The sequence below is a fragment of the Macrobrachium nipponense genome, chromosome 22, assembly GCF_015104395.2.
Source record: "Macrobrachium nipponense isolate FS-2020 chromosome 22, ASM1510439v2, whole genome shotgun sequence".
Classification (NCBI taxonomy): Eukaryota; Metazoa; Arthropoda; class Malacostraca; order Decapoda; family Palaemonidae; genus Macrobrachium; species Macrobrachium nipponense.
In genome coordinates this window covers 68,262,626-68,286,201 of record NC_087213.1, presented here as the reverse complement: position 1 = coordinate 68,286,201, position 23,576 = coordinate 68,262,626, and the positions used below count along the sequence as shown (strand labels likewise).

General features: G+C 35.2%; 1 protein-coding gene across 4 annotated transcripts in view; it reads right to left on the bottom strand.

Annotated features, from left to right (window-relative positions):
* LOC135198778 (DNA topoisomerase 2-binding protein 1-like) overlaps positions 1-16,066 on the bottom strand; it is a 116,850-nt gene extending 100,784 nt beyond the window's left edge. For 3 of the 4 annotated variants that reach the window (XR_010310884.1, XM_064226707.1, XM_064226705.1), the window contains exons 1-7: positions 15,911-16,066; positions 11,590-11,709; positions 7,758-7,903; positions 6,991-7,231; positions 6,575-6,785; positions 5,169-5,390; positions 3,342-3,377 (exon numbers count right to left, since the gene is read on the bottom strand). Coding sequence is in view for 3 of the 4 variants with exons in the window: in XM_064226707.1 (XP_064082777.1) it covers positions 3,342-3,377; positions 5,169-5,390; positions 6,575-6,785; positions 6,991-7,231; positions 7,758-7,903; positions 11,590-11,694 (961 nt within the window). In the remaining variant the exon portion in view is untranslated. The remainder of the gene's footprint in view (positions 1-3,341; positions 3,378-5,168; positions 5,391-6,574; positions 6,786-6,990; positions 7,232-7,757; positions 7,904-11,589; positions 11,710-15,910) is intronic. The other variant, XM_064226706.1, reaches the window with a different exon arrangement.
* Between the last annotated feature and the right edge of the window lie 7,510 nt (positions 16,067-23,576).

Below are 23,576 nucleotides of genomic sequence, written 5' to 3'. Positions count from 1 at the left end.
CACAAAATAATGCATGAATTCGTAAAGCGCGGACGTAAACAAATATTTTTTTCAAAAATTCACCATAAATCTAAATATTGTCCTAGAGACTTCCAATTTCTTTCAAAATGAAGACAAATGATTGAATATTACTATACTGTAAGAGTATTAGCTTACAATTGCAGTTTTCGACCATATCTGACGAGTTAAAGTTGACCGAATGTCAAATTTTTTTATATATTTTTTCTATATGCAATTATTTCAGAAATTAGAAAAGCTACAGCCTTCAAATATTTTTTGTTTTATTCTACATGAAATTGCGCACATTTTCATATATAATACTCTATGAAATGCCTAATATGAAACGGAGCAAATATTCCGAGAATGGGACGTACGCATTTCAGAGATCTGTGGCGGAGAATCCGCACGCGGAGGGAAGGCAAGTTTTTTTTTTTTAAATCACCATAAATCTAAATATTGTGCTAGAGACTTTGAATTTGTTTCAAGATGAAGATAAATGACTGAATATTACGTAGACTGTAAGAGTTTAGCTTACAATTGCGTTTTTCGACCATTTCGTAGAGTCAAAGTTGACCGAATGTGGTTTTTTTTCTATTTATCAAGATTTATATGCAAATATTTCAAAAATGAGAAAAGCTACAACCTTCAATTATTTTTTGTTGTATTCTACATGAAATTGCACACATTTTCATATATAAAACTTTAAGTAACGGCTAATTTAAAATGGTGCAAACATTACCACAATCGCACGTATGATTTTTACGGAAGAGTTACTGCGCGGACGTAAAGAAAATTTTATTTTTTCATAAATTCACCATAAATCGAAATATTGTGCAAGAGACTTCCAATTTGTTGCAAAATGAAGGTAAATGATTGAATATTACTAGAATATAACAGCGCTTTTAGCTTACAAATTGCGTTTTTTCGGACCCATTTTGGTAAAGTAAAAGTTCAAAAGTACCGAAGGTTTTAAAAATTTGTCAGTTATCATTTTTTAATAAATGAAAATATTTCAAAATTGATAAAAGCTACAACCATGGGTTGTTTTAGTTGTATTGTGCATGAAATTGCGCACATTTCCATTGATATAAAACTTTATGTAACAGCTAATTTTAAAATGGTGCAAACATTACCACAATCGCATGTATGATTTTTTTTCGGAAGAGTTACCGCGCGGACGTAAGGAAAAAGTTTTTTCATAAATTCACCATAAATCGAAATATTGTGCTAGAGACTTCCAATTAGTTGCAAAATGAAGGTAAATGACTGAATATTACTAAAATATAACAGTTTTAGCTTACAATTGCGTTTTTTTACCATTTCGGTAGAGTCAAAGTTAACCGAAGGTTGAAATTTCGGCACTTATCGTTATTTATATGAAAATATCTCAAAACTGATAAAAGCTACAATCATGAGTATTTTTTTGTTGTATTCTACATAAAAATGCGCACATTTTCATATATAATACTCCATGTAATGGCTAATTTAAAATGGTACAAAAATTATGTCAAAGTGACGAAATAATTTCCGAGATGTCGTCACCGATTACTTTTCAGTGCAAGCAAGAACGAAATTAGCGCTTGCGCGCCTGCGTAACAATTGTAAACAAAACAATTCTGTCAAAGTGACGAAATAATTTCCGAGATGTGTCACCGATACTTTTCAGTGCGGCAAGAAAGAAATTAGCGCTTGCGCGCCTGCGTAACAATTGTAAACAAAACAACACCTTGATCCATGAACTCCCAGCATCACCCAAGGCGCGTGATTCAAGAGTTTTCGGCTGGTAGGCCCATTTTAAAAGTAATTTTTGTCCGCTAAATTTTAAAAAAACTTTTGTATGTAGACGTAAAATACGTCCAGTCGGCACCCGAGAGACAAAAAATGTCGACGTAAAATACATCCAGTCGGCGTTTAAGGGTTAAGAGGAAAAAAGACAAAAACATTCACGACAATGATTCACATAATAAAGTACAGTAGAACCTCGGTTTTCCTACATAATCCATTCTGGAATCTCCCACGAAGTCCGAAATGTACAAATACCAAAACAATAATTACCTAAGGAATAATGTAAATACAACTGATGCATTCCAGACTCCTAAAAATATTTTTTTAAATACATTTTATAAGCAATAAACAGTTTTACATACAGAAAACAAAGCAAAATTAAAATAAACGAATAACGAACATTTAACATCACTTATCTTTATGGAAGACTCTTGTTAGCGTATGGAAGACGGAGAGAAGGGGAGGAAGAGGAGAGGTTATTGTTGGGAAGGGGAAACCCCCTCCAGAAGGCTTTCCAGTATTCCTAATTGTTTTTTACTGGCACTATCTGGGGTTACTTCCCCACTTCAGTTTTTACTGGCATTAGGACCAGCGTGAGTCACTGGACACCTGTTGCACAACAAAACTGTCCAGAGACATTTATTTCTGGCATCTTTGTTGGGATCATAATTCTCCACAAAATCTTTTACATCACTCCACTTGGCAAACATGTCCTTAATCACTGAAGTAGGCACATTAAGTATGCCCGTTTCTTTCTGAATTTTTCAAACCTGCCTCTGCTGGCCTTAAATTCACTAACAGCAGCACCTTGTAGGCATTTTCTTACTGTGACTGGCATGCAACACTCTCCAACACTTTGCTATGAGTTCTTTCTTAAATTCTAGTGTTTCTCGCAATTTTTAGGAGAAGGGCGGGCACTTGGAACTTTCTTTGGCGCTATGATGGCTTATTTAGCAATTGCACTCCAATAAAAAAGCACAAAAATGCGCAAAAAGCAACGAACACAAAAACTGAATAGGTCATAAGAGAAACGGGATGCTTTGTTTGGGCGTTCAGTATAGTCCTAGTCAAGTGGTGGGCCCTGGAAAAGCATTTCCGAGTGTACAAAATCTGAGAAAACGTACGAAACCAGAGACAAAATTTTGTCAGGAAAAGTCTGCAAAAACCGAATCATGCGAAAACCAAGGTTCCACTGTAGTTAACTATGTTCAGGCACCATACAATGCATCACTAAAGACAGGGAAATGAAAATCTTCATTGTTGACCATGTAACACTGCTACATACCTTTCCATCAGAACAATAACCACTGAGCTAAAGAATTTTTTACTTACATCGGTGCAACTTGCTTCATAAACAGAGTCAAAGCTTGTTAATTAAGTTTTCAATGTATATGCATTAAAACCTTATTAAATTAGATTATTAGATTCAGTGTATCTTTCCAGTATGTACAGGATTATGTATTATGCAGTTAGTAAATTAATTGATCCCCATACCAAGGTACATTAAAGGAAACTTCAGCAAAAAGAATTAAAAGGAACCTTGGATATACTATTACCATTCCAATGGTGAGCTTCCCCACAATCTACTTTACCTGCAACAGAAAACCTAGTTAGCTCTGCTAATAAGAGCTGTGTGATAGTCAAATAGCAAATAAAACTATAAATGCACAGCATAAATGTTTTACTTGATCTTGCTCTATAAAACTATCCTAAGCAATTGAACTGGAGCAGCACTAGATTGATGTATCAGGTCTCATTAACATAGGCCTCAGATAAATTAAGCAGGTGTTGCATTTACAGGAATTGCAAACCCTATACATTAGTTATGCTTAAAAATCCAGGTAAGGTAGAAAACTTTACCCAATTACTGGGGTGAATAAACGAACGAATGTGCAAAAAATATATTCAAAAATAATTGTTCCCCATTAAAATATCCAACACTCTCTAGTGTTAGTGTCATAGGGAAAACAACTTAAAATGATAAGTATATCCAGATATTCCTGAATATTTCAACCTTTGTTTTCAGAACTAAATGCTATATCTCTAATAAAACTGAAACAAGACTTGTATTTACTCATTATTGTTTGTAGAATAAGTGGTAAAAATTAGAGGGAAATAACCTTCAATCATTAGGTAGAAACAGTCATTTAATTTATAATGGGGCCTTGTGGTGTCATCACTCCCTATAAATGCAAATTTTAGGTAACATATGAATCAAGAGGGAGCATAGTTCTATTCATCTGATTATATTGTAAACTTCAGGGTATATTTCTTATATGATGGATCAGTTTTAGTGCAAAAATCAGCTTTCTAACTGTCGTAGTTTCATAGTTATTACAAAATAAGCAATACATAATTTTTTTCTCTCAAAACTTACTTTTTAAAAATAAAAACTTGTTTCTCCAAGACAACTGAACCAAATTCAATTAAACTTTTTTACAGTGTAGTACAACTATATATCTTGATTTTGTCATGGGGAAAACTGCTTTTCTGTGCTTCTTTTAATTTTACATATCATTTTTGAAATATGACATCATGATTTTTTCAACAGCAAAAGAAATGAACACTGAAGTTGAATTTATAAATTTCCCCACGACAAAATTTTCATTATTAATTGTAAAATAAGTGGTAAAAATTTTAAGCAAATCCCTTCAATAATTTTAAACAAATCCCTTCAATAATAAGGTAGCAACAAGCACTTACTTTATAATGGGGCTTTATGGCATCAGCACTTCCTTAAACTCAGAAAAATTACTATTTGAAAAGATTTTAAGGCAGGAAATACCACAAATGTTCACAAACATTTCTCACACAACTAATTCAAAGCACTAGCATCACATTCCAACTATATTTTAATTATCACCAAGTAATTTAAAGAACCCATGAAATCAAAAGTCTGGCCTCTTGCGTCCTTGCTGCTGCAATTTTTTTTTTTCTAATCTCAGATTCTCAGTAATAAATGAGTATTTGCTGCTTAGTTATTATGACGGTTAAGCACTTTTCAATTTGATGAAGCATGTAAGATTTATGCGTTTTCAATGCCAATAACTCATTATTACTTTAATCTCAACACTTCTCTCAACTATTTGTCAAGTGCTGCATATAGACAGCACTTTAAGAAGTATTATGTATTATCGACAAAACTGACACAAAGATCAATAGCACCAACTTCATGCAAGTCGCAAAGTACCATCTCTGACAATAAAAAAGCCCAATAAAAATATCTCATTTAAATATGAAATTAAATATGGCAAAATTTTTCATATTCAAGCATCACACAAAATACATTAAGAACAAAAGAGGGACAGCAAGAATGGAAACTACCTAAGAAAAGTTTTGCAAAGAAGTCACCAAGATGAGATATAAACATAACAGGAACTTACCATTTGTGACATTTTCATCTTTTGGAGTGGAAGCTCCTCTGTGTTTTACTTCATAGGGTTGCATGTTGAGAGCATGGCCAATTTCAACAGAATCATAAATCCAGTCTGGTGTCAAACACTGGATGCGCCAGTTACGTGCATGCTCATATTTTTCTCCTTCTGGTGATGGGATGATCAACACAGATGTGACAGCCATATCAAGACTTGGTGAATATGTCCCACCTGTCACAAAAGTGTAATAACCTTTATTGAATAAAAACCCTAATCAAACTTATTCTAAAATACTATATAATTAAATTTTTAGGACTTATTTCAAATTCAGAACTCAAATTTTAAATGTAATGCCCAACAAAAAATTTAATCAAATTCAGTAATAAACTATCTAGATACATAATTATGTATCCATGTTGGTGCTAATTATACGCCCAATAAAGTTCATTTGTATTTGCATCATTAAGAACAATTTTTAACTATTAATCACAATCACAGATAGCAAATTAAGTTAAAAGTTACAGTACCTTCAAAGTTATGTACTGATGCGCTAATATCACCATTATTTGATTATTTGATGTGAAATCTGTATTCTCTGTATCCTGAGATCCCTAATATTAATAATGAACCCATTTCAAGATAATAAACAAACCATCACAATTTTTAAAATGATCTGCTTATAATTCTGAGAGATAGACCTTGTTGGTGCCTGTCAGATTTTTACTAGAAAAATTGCTTCATAACTGATTTCTAGCTTGATTTCTTAACAAATTTACAATAAGTCTAATGTAAAAAGTTAATTATTCCTGCACATCTACATTCAACTTTGATAAGGAAATGAAGGATTTAATAGATTCTAATCAGTACTTCTCTTACAACTACTAGTCACTAGTCACTTTACATACTGGTGATGGATAGTAGTCAATACCATTCATACAAGTGCATAGCTTTTGCAGACAGGCATTACAACTGTATATCAATATGATGATCTAAGTTGGTACCCAGATGCTGGATTGTATTGAGGTGGCTGAGTCTGCACTGATAATTTATTATAATAGCAGTACAGTCGGAGAATACAGCTATATATATATCTGACAGGTAAGTTTCATGAACAAATTGTATATAATTACATGCACCTCTTTTCCCTATATATGTAGCATTAATATACCTGCTTTTATTTTTCTAACCTCTTAATTTTTTCTCAGCATATGGAAAGGCCAAACTCAATTAATACTTACCCACTAAATTATCTAACCTCACTTTTGTCATGTTTCTAAGAACATTCAAGATTATAATTATGTCCATTATGAATTGCCAGTTAGTTATACAATATTAAGATAAGCAAGAAGCAGGATGCAGTAAACCTTTTATCTATGCAATAAAGTTTTCAAAATGAAAAACAAAACAGAACTCACCATTTTCTTCAATTATTTTCTTTAAGGTTTCCTTGTTTTTTCTAGGCATCTGTGAGACACAGATAACAAGATTCTTAAATATTGGACAAGTATAGGAGAGGAACTGCTCATCTGTAGCATAAACATCTTCTCTGTATTCACGGCTCACTGCATTCCAAACAGCTTTCAACCATTCACCAGTCATTATGGGAACTTCTTTTTCAATGGCAACCTATGGAATAGAGATATTTACCGATAAGAAAACATACAAAGTTAATGCCTGCAAGCATAAAGGTTTTAAATGAACTTTTATCTATATCTTCTTCAAGAATGTATTTTTATCCAACATACAAACTAACTGCTCTCTTCTAAAAGGATGAAGAAAAACTTTTTACATTATTTTCTAATAAGTACTGATAGAAAAGAATAACCCTTACGATATATTTTTTGCTCCCAACTGTGTTTGCCACAAGATGTGTAACAGCTTCACAAAAATTGTTCGAATAAATTCCTGAACTCCTAGTTATTATTGTGCGAAGCTGTTCCTTTTCTTCCTGTTCAAATCCAGTTAACGTGATAATTAGTTTATGCATGGAAATGTTATGCAAGGGGGATGGCAGCTCTGGAACAACCATCTTTCGATGAAGGCAGGACAAGAGGCAACGAGGACCTAAAACGCTGAAACAGGATTAACATGAGATTACAAGGAGCAATATTCCATACCATAAAACAGTTGGAAAGAAAATATTTTTGCTTGAATTGCTTAATGCATGTCCACAATGTGTCACCTATAACATAGCTGGTTGGGTGCTTTTCCACATATCATATCCAAGAAATAAAAACAAGGAATTCTTAAAACAGATAAAATATTTTACATCAATAGTATAAAATATGATACTGTACTTGAATGGCAGGTGAATAAAACCCTTTACTACATAATCTAAAAACCTCACCCAAAGTTTGGTCGCAAACCATGGAATCTTAAACAGCAACTTGAATCTCAAATGTAGAATAGCCTGTTGCTTATTTTTTTTTTTATATCCATTTAAACCTTATAATCCCCACTGCATTTATCAATGCCTCTTATTCTTCATACTTGTTTATGTTTTACATGAATGACCATAAAAACAATGCAAAGTAAAAACCAACTGAACACAGCCTCTGCACAAAGTACGTATGTTGTAAATGATCCACCAGCACTTACACGCATTTGAAGTTGTCACTCTTGAGATAATTAAAAGCATCTCCCTCAAAAGGGTCGCATACAAACACATCCTTCTTCCCAGGTTTCAGAGTTAAGCACTCACTTGATGTCTTCCATACTGGATGCAAATCAGTTTCCAAGCATGCCTGCAGAACACAATTAATGGTAAGCAAAAATAATATAAAATGCTTTACTTTGAAACAGATATAACTAATATATACAATATCTGTGCATAGAAAATTTTCAGGATAGCCCATAAAGTTACAGAAATGCATGTCGAGAATTTACTTATTATTGTGCTTTTATACATAAATTACATCACATAAAGTTACAATATGTAAAGTATGAAGTGCTTCAATATCTTTTCCTTGCTGAACTTAAGAAATTTTCTTATATGTAAACTACAACCGCTAAACAAGCATTACTGTTAAATAGGTTTCATATACAAAAACAAAATTCTTTGCATAAAAAAATTTACACAATCCAATAGCAAACTGATAGCAAGCTCTTAGCTTCAAATCAAAGTTGGAATTAAAAACATCTTCTCCATGAGTTTGGTAACAAGGTTATTACCATTCTATTCTGAGACAGGGCTTTTTAATTTCCCTGATGTGAGCCATTCAGGCAATGAAGAACCTTAAAATCTTGGATAAAACTAGCCATTACAAAATTGAAGAAGTTGTCCAGCCACCAAGAATCCTTGTGTTGTGTATTCAAGAAAACACTGAAGCAAGGTATTAAATTATTAAAAATTATTATCTACTAGTGTAGCTAACTACATGAGAGTCAGTATGACACTGCTGTAAATGATCAGCTCTTAAATAGCTGTTATAAAAGGGGTAGCAGAAGGGGTGAATATAAACCCGACCAAAACTGGTCTTTTGTTCTCCTAAAAATACCTATATCCATTACTTCATGAAAAAATAGTGGGCAATCCTTGGATTAAAATGTTAACCATAATTAATAAGTCAGTGAACTACACTGATGAACATTTCACTCAATTAAAGATGTGCCCAAGTAACAGTATCAGTGTTATTGGCTAGTTTTTGTGGTACTGGTATCGATATCGGTATCAAGTGAATTTCTAGCTGATACCAGCCAATACTTTTGTCATTAGTATAGAAATTTAAAATCCTTCTGGGTTTCCTAAAATGTATATATTAAGAAAGCACACCAAACCAGAACCTTTCATAATCTAAATAAATGAGTCAGTTAACTGTTCCTAACCAATATATAGATTAAAATTAATAAAAGTAAATATTGGTGATTTCAGATTGCTCGTCACCCTATGAATTTGAGTAAGCACTACATTAAATTGTTAAAAAGTCTTCTAATGGTAGTCGTAATATAAACCAAACTATGTCCAGGTAATAAAGGGCTTAAATGCTACATAGTTAGAAGTTCTGTTTCAATAAAATTTATGGCTTTGAAATTGTTTAAATAACCCTATTATATGACCTTTCAACTTTTGAACGTTTAATATACAATAACCAGAGAACAAGAATGAGTTTAGTAACAATATATTTTCTCTTAAATAACAGCAATATGGAGGTACACAGGTATCAGTATCTGCTTTAAAAGTTGGTATCGGTATTGGCCGAAAATTTGTTATTGGTGCATCCCTAGACTCAATGTCTACTATATTCAATTCATATTACTACTATACTCAGGAAACGAACAACCAACCAAAACCAACATACAATACTACCTAAATAGTTTCTTCATGCATACCACAATGAAATCAGGTAAAGCAACAATAGGTATTTCACTGATAGATATATTAAACAACCTGCCAAGTTACTGACAGTCCCAAAACCCTATAAAGATTAGGTAGATGCCAAGATACATACAAACAGTCTTTTAATTCAAACTACAGTACTATTTTTACTATAATTTCAGTGCTGTTGCCACACAAATGCAAACTAGTATACACATTTCTGCTAATGAGACTGTAACATGGCAATTAAAACACTATTGGAATCATTATGAAAATGCCCAAAACAATAAGTGGAGTCAAGGAGAGCTTTATAGCTCACAGCAGTCATTACTTCACCACCAAGACAAATCTGAAGAATAAAAGAAAGGACCCATTGGTTAAATGGAGGTGTTTAAAGCAATCAAATATCAAAATTGCTTTTGAAATCCTTGACAGGCTAGTATTTAATGGCAAATTAAATTGCAAACTATAGAGGAAATCCACTTCAGAGGGAATTAGTTACTGTACAGGTACTCCTCCTCATTTAACGACGGGGTTCCGTTCCAGCGACCACTCATTAAATGAATTCGTCATTAAACATGTTATTCTCTTTATTTAGACTAATAGCATTAATTTTCAGTCATACATTATACACAGAACTAGTTTTCAACATAGCCTACTAACTGGAAGAGTTCTGACAATGCTTTTTATCATTTTATTACTCATATATTTTAACTTCATCATTTTATAACTTCATAATGTATAATTTTCTTCATCATAGTGTACTTTATTGAACACATTTAGCCTACATTCCCGAGTTAGCCTAATAGTAAGTCAATACAATACAAGTCAATACAGTACTAAACTTTTCTCAGATCTGCACATTATTTAGCAGTGACTTTCATATTCTAAATTTGGTATTTCATAATTATCGCTATTAGTTTCTTTGTCATTTATTTTTATTGTAGAGGGTAGTGAGATGAAAAAAAAAAGAATGAATGAATTTCGGTGATCACTGGGAATTTGAATGTCACCGGCAAAACGTAAACAAAGCACAATGCCATCTATTAAGGAAAGTGAACACTAAACTATTCGCTAATGAGATAACCATTTTCTAGCACTGATAAACATTTACGCTTGCATTTCTTATCTCTAGTATCATCAGATCTTATGGGTGACTTATCAAATATGTATGTAAATACACAGTTGTATAAAAAATTATCAAACTGTATTTCATGTAAGTCTTTCAAGCAAGGTACTAAGAGCAAGAATTCGTGAATGCCAAATGTCTCATCGTTTTGATTAAAAGGATTGACTTGGTAGATACTTCTCAAGTGGAATATTTACAAAATATTTCTATTTTCAAGTTAATATAAAAAAACATGTTTGACTTCACAATTTCTTTTCATTACCAAGAATTGTGCTCAATAAAACAAAGGAGATATAGTATAATTTTTGCTGTCTTTAAGTTGTAAACAAACATGGCGCCACCCGTTCGGCCGCGCAACAAACTAAAGGCGGCTGAATGAAGCCAACCAGTGGAGTTCCTAGATCATAGAATGCCGACTTTAAGAGGTTCAACTGTACAACTATTCTTTACAAAGTATATTAAAGCCTTTAAGAGGTTCAACTGTACAGCTTTTCTTTACAAAGTATATCAAAGCCTTATTTATTATTTTAGCCATAGATTTCAAGGTTTTCAAAACCTACGCTAGGCTAGAGTATTGGCACTGAATAGTATTTCTCTTGGCCACCATTGGCAATGTTTTTATTTTCATTTTATGTTTTTTTTTCTCTCCATGTTGTCGTAAAATGAGTACCTGTACTTACAAATAGTCATCAACCATGCGTCCCAAAGACTTCCAATGTAACACAATCCAGGTATAATTTTTGGGTATTTGAATAGAATACATAGAGATTTCATGCAATACCTACAGCAACAGATTTTAATGCATTGTGTAAATACGTATTGGCTTTCAGTAGTAAGTACACTTGTTAGCAACCAAGTCATCCTGAATATGGAATCGTAATGGAAGACTATGTAAAAAGCTGTACCTTAAAGTACCTTTATGCAACCATTGTACAGCATTACAATTCCTACAGTCACCCTGTGCAGTAAATGGTATTTCTCCTTACCTGATATGCACAAATAAGACTTGGAGCACATGTGTCCTCTGTCAAACCTTCAGGAATTACAAAAACAAGAGAAACTTCCTGTGAACAAACAGAGCTCTCCATCATAGCATCACCCCTTCCCTGTAAGGATATAAACAACTAGTCATAATACAGTAATGAGACATTTCTTTAATACTTAAGCATTCTACACCTGTGATAAAATTCAGTCAAGTACCGGAAAAAAAGATTCAATTGACAACTGCACATTAAATAGCTGAGAGCAACAGAATAACTATCTATTATGACTTGTTGAGATTCAGGGCCAAAGTACAATGAAAGAATATTACAAATGAAAAAGTACTATGTGATATGATATGATGGGACTGGAAAATAAAACAAGATTTCAGACATTGCTGTGGTTACAAATGCAGATGAATGAATAATCAGAAAATCATGAAAAAGGTCATGATAAAGGCCTAGACCACATGAGAATTCTGGCAGGAAAGTGCAGAGGATCATAACATATCTAAACACAAAATGAAATATGGATAGTCTAGACTTAACTGTTAAGGCATAAACTCAATACAGTACCTTGTTTACAATACAGTACCTTATTTACTAAGAAAAAAAAAACATACATATAATAATTACAGACCCCAATAAACAAAACCCTATACAATATACAGTGTAAAACACCAAACTCTACAATATCATAATATTAATATACTGTAAACCACTGTCTAACATACCAATACAAAAAGCCTTGGTTCAGTAACACTTCTAACAGTCTTAAAAATTATAACATTTAAAATCAAGTTAATATACAATGTGGACTCTGAGAGAGTATAGGGGGAAAAACCAGCGACTACCAACCCTTATCACGGTGGACAGGTCTTATTCACTCGATATTTAAATGGTGAAACAAGAATACAATTACAACTCCAAGCATACCATTCAAAAGATTGAAGTTTCGTCAACATAATGTGATATATGAAAGCCCCATACGAACTAAAATAAGCATGTGACGCTCTTCGTAAAATATGTTTTCAAGGCAGTTTTGAAATCCAATATGGCGGCTACCGTGGGATGTACAGGTTTTGATCAGTGACGAAAATCATCTTTCCCAGCCTTCCCAACAATCATTTGAACAATGTTAGCATATGTATGTAACGTTTATTGATCTTACTCAAGATTGCAGTTGTAATCAGCACAATAAAACAACATTTTGTTGCCTATATTACTGAAAGTATGAAACTTTTTATTCCCGGGGTCATGGTTTGAACTGAATTCATTCTTACCTTGTAATCGGCGGTTTTTACCCTTACTGCCATCACAACTGAAACTCCACAGTGCTTATTTGATTGTTATTATACACATTTTGGTCTCAATTCACTCCACATTGCACTTTAAACAAGTTGCTGTTCCTGGTTCCTAAGTGCGCGCACCACAAACACAGTTACGAACAGCAGACGACGAAACAGCAAAGTTTTATTCTCTAAATTGTTTACTTTACTCGTTATTTAGTTCAAATTTACTTTGTTATTTAAAAATTTTAATTTAATTCATGTATATTATCACTTTTTTGCAACCAAATTACCCCAAAAAATTACAGATATTTCTAAAGTAGATACAATCAAATGTTTCTAACGTTTTCGTACATCTGGCTGCCAAAAACCATAGAGGAACGACTAAGGATAAGTGGATTATATACATTTTTTTTTTTGCTTTTTAGTTTTTGCTAGCACTTTTCATTGATTTCAGTCTATACCGTATTAGTATTTTGAATTTCTTTAATAACCGTATGCCAGAAATAAATGTAACCTTTAATGTTTGCATGCTAAGAATGGCAAAATCATCGTTGTCACATTAGTGGAGGCTTCACACATACGCCGATTCATTATTATAAACTGTTTCCATGAATTCTAGTTGTCATAGTAATGCAATAATGATAAAATTGCTTCAATATTTATGTATATATACTTCCAATACATAGCCTAATTTCACCAATTTCAACGTTTTGTGTGTAGTCTTATACCCAGTTTGGAGGGTCAACACATACCGATTGGCAACAGAGAGAGAGAGAGAGAAGAGGAAGAGAGAGATAGAGAGAGACGAGAGAGAGAGAGAGAGAGAGAGAGAGAGAGGCAAAGGAACGAAGAAGGAAAGGGGTGGCGGTGGAGGGGGGGGAGAGGGTAGGTGGAACTTTTTACGCGTGTTCGTATCCATTTCTGGATAATGGAGTTTTTGTCTCTTGGTACAGGGTCAAGTGTCGTTATTCTTTACGATTAGTGATTCACGATACCCTTATAAATTACAGCACTGGGTGTAATGCACTATAGCAAAATCTCGTTCTGATACGAGTGTTCGTTACAGAAATAGGTATTGCCCAAAAACGTGCTTGCACTGTCTCTGAAGCCCATAGTAGGTATGTGCTTAGTTGTCAATCAAGTTTTTTGTAATCAAGTATTTTTTACAAGCTAGCTATTGAATAAATTTGTATTTTTCTCAATCAAAACATATGCCCCTCAATGCTATCTTTCCTCTTTTAACGGCTTTCTGGTCATTGCAAATTCGGCCCCATAATTTCTTATGGTGCGAAAACAGAGGCCCAGGGACCGAAAACGATTGCGTCACACTACGGCGATAATCCGGCAGTAAAACATCTTCATATATCCAAAAAGTAAATAATAAAGATATATATGCGCATTACGATTATACCAATTACATGAAGAGCTGATAATCTGCATGAATAACTGGTAAACTGTTCTGCAATAAAGTTGAGTAAAGCAATTATTTACAATAGGTACGAAAGTCAAGATGTCGTGTCGTCATAATACAGGACTTAAAAGAACGTTCTAGGGTAAAAAACCGCATGGTACAGGGGTGGACCATGTACGATCAGCGTGAACCCCCCCAAAAAAGTACATTATAACGCGTCCTGACATCGGAGATGGGCATCAGTCGCGACTTCTTGTTGGTGAGAAACGAAGCTAAAGACCTCTACTCCGGTGTCAGGACGCGTTATAATGTACTTTTCATGGGGTTGAACACATTGATCGTACATGGTCCACCCCTGTACCATGCGGTTTTTTACCCTAATTCCAAAAAATAATTAATTAAATTTGAGTCAGAATCGAGTTACTTTTTCAATAACTACTATTTTCAAATTAATCATCATAAATATGTAAAATATTGATGTTTTTACTACTTATTTAAAAATTAGCCAAGAGCACGCTTCTCGTCATCTTCTACCCAAACAGCTGTTTACGCCTGGCTTGTTGTTGATGAGAAATCGTAGTTTCGATTGGTTGTGATAAGTAAAAGGCTCCAGCGTCTGTGGGTACAAGTGGTGTGCGGATTTATCACAGGAAATGGTTAGTTTATTGACACAAACTACTCCGTAAACATCGAGATGGCGTCAATCTTCTAAATACCTCGAGTTGTAAGTAAAAATGTTGAACGCGTTTTTGGTGAGATTTGCACTACGTTTGAGACCGTTTTCAGTACCCTCTGTTTTAAATCTTAAAATTTGGCCTTAATTTCTAACTTTGGAGAAAATACTTACTTTGAAAGGAGAGTAGAGGTCTTTAGCTCCGTTTCTCACCAACAACAAGTCGCGACTGATGCCCATCTCGGGTGTCAGGACGCGTTATAATGTACTTTTTCGGAGGGTGGCTTGCATTGATGGTAGGTGGCCTGCTTGGCCTGCTGTGATGTTCTACCCTAAGTAAAAATTTCTAAAGCGTTTGGTGAGATTTCCACTGCCGTGGGGCGCCATTTTCAGTACCCTCTGTTTAAATCTTAAAATTTGGCCTTAATTTCTAACTTTGGAGAAAATACTTACTTTGAAAGGAGAGTAGAGGTCTTTAGCTCCGTTTCTCACCAACAAGAAGTCGCGAATAAAGCCCATCTCCGGTGTCAGGATGCGTTATAATGCACTTTTTTTGGGGTGGTACACATTGATCATACATGGTCCACCCCTGTACCATGCGGTGTTTTACCCTAGGTAGGCCTAGCTTACTTGTCCGTCACTTTGGTAGGTAGCCTATCCCTATGACAGATGGAGCTGGTCTATGCTGGCTAGATAGCTGCGACATTGACCTTAGAAACAGAATAATCGTAGTTTATGAAAATGCGTCCAAGATAATAGATACCTAAGGACGTAGTCTCAAGTCTATAGGCTAGTTCCATAGGCCTATGGTCAAGCTAATAGGCTAAACTTTGCTTTGCCTCCCCGAGCCAGAATTGGTACGATAATGAGGCCTAACGGACAGCCCATAAACAAAACTCACAGTTTACAAGGTAAACTGAAATCAAAGAAAATGTCAAGAGATTAACTTACGTCCCTTCCAATAATTAAGCATACAAGCCTAAAAAGTTCTATGAGTTCTTGGCAGTAGTTTTGAGATATGTCGAACAAAGTTCAGGATTCAAGAAACTCGTACGAGTGACAACTGGCAATGTCGCCAGAGTTACGGACACAAACAAGAACAAAGAAAACGAGAATTTGATTTCATTATGAACATCAATAAAGGAAATTCGTTGTTCTAATTTCATCTACAGGTTTTATCCTTGTTGAAGCGTATTTACGGGAATTATGTTGAAGGTAAAGAGACAAGAGTAGATAAGTAGTTCGAAAGATTATTTCTTATTAATTATTTGTTTTCATTTATTCATTTGCAAGACTGATCCTACAAGGTACCTACATACAAGTTGGCTGCCAGTCGTATGTTACCACTTATCCTTACTGAAGCGAATTTACTGGAAGTAAGTTAAAGGTGCAGAAGAAATTGGAGTAGAAAAGCAGTTCGAAAGATAATTCTTTATTTTTTATTTCCATTCATTTATTTGCAAACTCGAACCTACATAGGAACAAGTTGGCTGCCAGTCTAATGTTAATACTTACTTTAAATGCCAACCATTTAATAGGAAAAATGCAAAGACAGTAAAGTTAATTTTTCGCTCGTTTTTTTATAGTTTTTACCGTCTGCTTAATGAAAAGCTAGAGCAATTCTACACAAAATTGTAGAAAATTACATTTTGAGAGGATTTTTTCCCTCGTCTACTTGTATTTAGTATATTCTAGTTTAGTGTATTTTTCCGGTTGATGATAATTAAAAATTTTGTCCAGCTTTTTCTGTATAAGAACTTGGTAGGAGACAGCCATGTCAATTTTAAGCAACAATTACAAAAGACAAAAAACCTTCAGATACAAATTAACACGTCTGCACATACTTTCAGAAAAGGTAATAGTATGAAAAAAAAATTGACAACCGGTTTGAATTTTGTTTGCTGAGGTGCAGATAAATAGAAGACGAGAAAACCCAATTAAGTGCCTAAAGTGAGAGAGAGAGAGAGAGAGAGAGAGATTTTATATATATATATATATAAAGTCTTAAAATCAAGTAAAATAAGGTAGTTACATAGATATCAGCATAAATAACTGGATGGATCAGCCAAAGAATATAAGATAGGTTGGTTTAATCAAGCGGAAAGAATGGACGACGTTTAGTTCGAGAACAGTGTACTACCATTCGGATGTTTTAAGAGAGGAGATAAGAGAGCTGCATGGATAGATGGTGTGAAAGAGGTATTAAAAATAGAAGCTTAGAAGACTTAAAAGAGTGCTTGCAAGATAGAGGTGAATGGCAGGGTGCAGGTAAGTGGGGTTGATAAACAAGTAACCCTTCTGTGTAGGTGCATATTAGCACTGTGGAAGTTCCGCGCAGGGGATTGCTTCATCGAGGATTAGCAGATAATATAAGCAGGGCAGCGATAAAAAATTGTGTGTGTGTGTGTGTGTGTGTACTTACATACAGATAATGCGCTCCGTATGTGTGTGAGCTCTTTCTACAGCGGGTGGTTAGTCTTCCAGTAGATTCAACAAGGCATTAATGATTCTATAAATGAGCTTTTATTGTAAGGTTGTGAATTGTGCGATTCTATATGAGAAAAAGAACTTTGGAAATTTATTATAGTTTTACCATAAAAGAAACAGAGTTAAAGTTTTCTTTTACATTCCTTACACAAGTTTCTTAGTACCAAGGACATTCTATAGATTACAGGGGTTTGTGTATGCAAAATTGTTCTCTATAAACACTTCCTTTAGCTAAGTTATTTTTCTTGATTTTCAATATATATATAATACAAATAAATATATTTTTCGTGTTTTAAATTAAATTAATAAAAACTTTTGGTATCTATGGACAAATATACAATATCATTTGGTCAATATATGCCCTTGAGGAAAGTTTCTAAAAATAAACTATACTTCTCGTAATGTTAAATTGGCGGGAAAACGGTCATAGGATGATGAGTTGCCATCGACTTCAATGGTTATATGAAGGACCCACTAAGTGGGTTCTGGTTATATGTAAATCAGACATGCCGGGAAGATGAAATACTCTAAACTCGTCAACTTCGAGACCTTACAAATTGAAATGAGAACTCTCAACCAAGATGTTTCCCAAATATCATTCGTACATGTGAAGCCTTAATTGGGTTTCGTTAGTGGAAATGAGAATCATTAAGAAAACAAACCCAAGTAAAGCAAAATGATAAGAGAAGGGTATTTTTCAAAAGCATCGTGTATATGAGGTAAAAGGAACCAAGAACGTATCATGCACCAGGCTTGTATCCGGGTAGACTCGAAATTTTACCGGGTATTCACGCTCAGGCTTACCTGTCAGTCCACCCCGACCGTTCGACGGATTAGCGTCCACACATAAAGAGTACAACTATGGAAATATAAACATTATACTGTAGTTCCATGAGTACAACTGCCAGTCGGGCAGTCAACTCGAGATACGTACACTATACGGCCGGGTATTCACGTACAGGTTTACCTGTCAGTTCATCGAAACTGATGTTTACCTGTCAGTTCATCGAAACTGGCGTTAAAACGTGTGGACGCTCATCCATCGAACGGTCGTGGGTGGTCTGAGATAAACCTGAGCTTGAATACCCGACCTTGGCAAGTCAGAAGAGTAACTAAGGAGCCCCCAGAAATTCAGAATCCCTTTTCACATCTTCAGTTGAAAAACAAAAATTGGATGCCTAAATGGATTAGAAGTAAATGAAAGGCCAAATTTACGTATGCTTAACAGTTAAATATTTATTCCATGACATTAACAATAGAGATGAGGATCTCGTTACCTTCCACATACCACATTAGAGCAGAATGGAATCATTTATCATGGACTGTGCGGAAGGGAAGATTCACGAATCGTAAATGTCAGCATGAGAGTGCGTCTGTCAAATGTCAAATCATAGCAAGAAGCAAAAGAAAAAAAAGAAAGTGGCAAAAGAAAAAAACAGGCAATAAAACTAGACAGTATTACCATACATGGAAGTATACACTGTAAAATCAGGAGAGAAATCAATAAAACGGAATCCTGCACAATAGAGATTTTAGAATAATGATGATACGCAAAGTTATGCCGACGTTGCAATAAGGATACGTGTATACAACTTGTAGAGATGGAGAGGGTCGCTGAAACGTAACTGGACGAATGCGCTTCTCAAAAGAGGAGGAAGGGACGGGATGCAGTGAGATGAAAAAAAGACATGATACCAAAACATAGCTAGATAAATAGACAGAATATAGAATTTAGGCCACAGGCCAAGGGCTGGGACCTATGAGGTCATTCAGCATAGGAGGAAAACCTCACAATTGCCCTATGAAAATATTGTTTGAGAAGGTGGAAAGCCACATGGAAGAACCACAATGTGAATAGAGGTACAGTAAAAGGAATGAAAGAGTAGCAGCTAGGGGCCGAAGAGGTGCTGCAGTGACCCTTAAGTAATGCCTACAGTGCACCTCACCCCCCTACGGGGAGTATGAGATGTAAATTTAATCTGGATCAAATGTCATGAGGTGAATCAGTACGCCTATACCAAGTGGCTATCATTTCCTACCAAAGCAAATAGAGAGAGAGAGAGAATGTTAAATTTGCATTCTTGAAAGAATATAACAGAGGAAGTGAACACGATGTATTCCACTTGCTAGGTTGGAGTCTACCTCTATAAAATAGTCAGAGAAATGTAGCCTTTCAGGGAAGGAAGAAACACTGATGATATGGGTTTTATATTTTTTCTTGTATTTTGCTACAGATATACAAGGATTTATTAGATGCACTATTGTATAAATGAAATAGACGTCCAGGTATCCGTGCTAAATACTGTCATAGTTTAAATACAAATTTTTTCAGTATCATGAAATCCTAAAAAGCAAATGTCCCTTTATCTTTTACGCATCTCCTGCTTCATTTCTACGCCATGGTACTTTTTTGCATCAATCAATCTGCTTCATTTCTCATGCCTGACTTCCGCGGTGATGGGTCACCGGCTTCAATCGAAGGAAGACTAATCAATTCTTATCGTTCCCTCTCTATATCATGGAAATACCACTCTCCTTTCTTCCTGCCACTTTTATTATCTAACATTCTATTCTTCGATGGCTATTCGTCGCACAAATTCTCCATTGTTGACATCGTTTCCTAGCAACACTATTATGCTGTTTGAATGATGAAACTCCGGGTCAAAGAGCCACTCTGCTAGAGGCTCATTGTCTAAGAGCGAAGCAAGAACTTCCGTGTCACTATAGTAGATTCACATCAGCCGTGCATCTGATGTCTAGGCCCGTCCCTTACGGCGATCCTGATTGGCTGTAGATAAGCCAATCACAGGGCTGGAAGCTCTCAGTCTCTCGAAAGAGTTCACATAGGCAGGATGTATGTTCCACCTCTCCTGGGGATACGTCTTTCAAAAGTATCCCTCAGGAGAAGTGGAACATACATCCTGCCTATGTGAACTCTCTTGAGAGACTGAGAGTTTCCAGCCCTGTCATTGGCTTATCAACAGCCAATCAGGAGGGACTGCCCTAGACATCAGATGCATGGTTGATGTGAATCTACTATAGCCTTGTTCTTTGCTTACAGAACAGTAGCAGTAAGGATATACATTTGCAACGGCTCCTGGTTCGTGTCTATTTTCCCAGTAATTCCATATAGTACTTTTGATATATTCTTTCCCTTCTTCATTTTCTTCCCTAAACAGATCTGTTAACAGTAAAATATCAGCACTTATTTCGACCTTATCCTCCTGGTATGGCTGCTCCATAAAATAACAAATGGACATTTTGCAATTCGTTGCCCAGTTACAAAGTAACAAATTTTTTTCGAAGTTAATTTGTGTTAATACCACGAGCACTAGATTAGTTTTTTTTACAGATGAGAAAAGAATACAAAGATATAAGTCGTCTTCAGTTTTGGGGAACTTAACACGAGCAAAGACATAAAACTTTTGTTACTACAGACTTTGGGAATACTTACATAAGCAAAGAGTCAATTTCCTAAGCGTTCAGAAACATAGAAACACAAGGGCTTAAAGTTCTCAAGACTGTGGGAGCACTTATATGAGAACTAATCAGACTAAATTCCTACAGATTTTTATAAGACTTATATGAGCACAAAGATTAAATTCCTAAATACTTTGGGAGCACCTGTACGACCACAAAGACCACATTACTCAAGCACAAAAAGACTATATTTCTACAGACTTTAGGTACATTTATATGAGCACAAAGACTAAAATCCGACAGATTGTGAGACTACTCATGTGAGCACGGACCTAAAGAATTCCACAGAAAAAAAGAGGTAACGAAAAAAATGAGACGAATCAACAAGACATAATCACAAACATTTGGAGAATTTCAGTGGTGGAATGGAACACAGAGTTTAGGCCAAAGGCCAAGCACTGGGACCTATGAGGTCATTCAGCGCTGGAAAGGAAATTGAGAGTAGGTAGGTTTGAAGGGTGTAACGGGAGGAAAACATCAAAGCAGGTGCACTAAAATAATTGTTAGGAGAGGATGAATAGCAAGGTGGAGGAACGATATTATGAATGGAGGTACAGTAAAAGGAATGAAAGGGGTTGCAACTCGGGGCCGAATTGACGCTGCAGAGCCTTTGGTAATGCCGACAGTGCACCCCGAGAGGTGCACTGACGGCACTACCCTCGAACGAGGAATTTCACTAGTGCGATAAGGTTTAACGTTCAGAATCGTCAATAAAATATCACCCTAAAAAAGATTCCATTTTTAGAAGGCTGTTCTCTAAAATAATAATCCAGTTGAAGTGTCACGTGTTACTACGCACGAATCGCCGAATATTAAGAGGACAATGGACCACATGAGCTGCTCTTTCTCCATCTAAAGAAGCCAATAAAGGTTGGTTAGCAACGAAATCAATACCCCTGGAATTAATACGAAGGAAAACGAGCAAATAAATGCAAGGAATTGAAAGGGAAATTTAGCAACATCGTCGATGGAAATAAAATTATTATCTGCTAACTAATGTTAAATATAGTGACGTAACTAAAAGACCTCATTACCAATTGTTAGGCTAGGAGAGTATTTTCAAAGGCAGTTACGTGATCGTACAAACAAGCATGCACGCAAACATTCTGCGTAAGTGTGAAGTATGCATGTATGTTCAAGCGTGCCTATTATCGTTAAGACCATGAATAGTCTTTCTTTAGATCAGTTCATGGCACTTCTTTAATTCATACGAGTTAATTGCAATCTGGGGAGATTTTCGATTTATCTTTCATTTTTTGGTATTTGCGGTTTGACATAAAGTCTAGTCTATTCACTTTGATTACCCAGCTTTGACAGATTCTGATGGAAAAATCTCCATTACTATATTTGACTTCAGACACTTTCTCCAGTGTTCTTCAGAATTAAAGTGGTCCATTATCTCACCAATGACCAAGATATAGATAAATGCTGGAAAACTGGAAAACGAAGCAGCTAACTAGCCAAAGTTCTGAACAACATTTTGGAATATGTTTCCGAGTTCAACCGCAGTCTCTCTCTCTCTCTCTCTCTCTCTCTCTCTCTCTCTCTCTCTCTCTCTCTCTCTCTCTCTCTCTCTCTCTCTCTCTCTCCTCCTCCTCCTTCAAAACTGATTCATCTTTTGTTTTCTTCACATCATCTTTGATATTACACAGTTCTACATCTTAGAATTGTCCTGATTTTTGCTTTATTTACAATGATTTTATTAATTAATTTATCTGTTTCTCTAATAACTGATCTCTTTCTGTCTTCCCCATTGCCTTCTGTTACTTCTTTCGAATGAATACCATGTTCTTTGGAAGCTTGAATTTCAAGTTAATGGGCCCTGTGGGCTTCTTCTTCTTCTTCTTTATTTTAGTAGGAGATCTGGCTTCTTTTACTGGAGCCAATGTACTTCCCTGCAAAATCACATCAGCAATACAAAGATTAGTCATGCTAACTTTTATTTGTGGAGGATTATTAGTTTGTTAATATCGTGAAGGTATAGGGTGAATTATGAGATTATCTAAATTACATGACGTCTTTCCAGATGACACACGTCCCCGTTCTATGCAACGACGCCTGTTTCTTTGCTCATTACTTATTACCCGAGATCCTTACTTTCCTCGCCATCTCAGCCACAGCGTCAGATGTTTAACTTCTGTTGTCTAAGGTTTCTGAATTTTTTCAGAGTAAGAAAACAATATTGGACAGACTGACGATATTAAATCCTATAGTCTGGCATTTCCTCTAATTTTAGAGCTTTTGGGCAATTAACTGTTACGTAAACTGAACAGACAAAGATGCGTTTTTTTGTGTAGCCTACCAAACGAAGTATGAAGAACAAATTCAATAGCAATGACAGCTTGTTTTTGGTTTCCGTTGAAAGTATGAAGACCAAGTGTCCCTTAGGTTTTACTCATTAAATCGCGTATTACAGCTTTATGAAATGGTTTTTGTATCACAGAACATCAACTCCAACGGAGGCGTTCAAGATGTATTTAACAGACAAACAAATGATGGCCAAGTTTTCGGTTGCAGAGCGAGTCAAAGTTTCAGAAACGTTCGTGTCGTGAACTGCTATGGTAGATTCACATCAACCGTGCATTTGACGCTCCTGATTGGCTGTTGATAAGCCAATCACAGGGCTAGAAACTCTCAGTCTCTCGAGAGA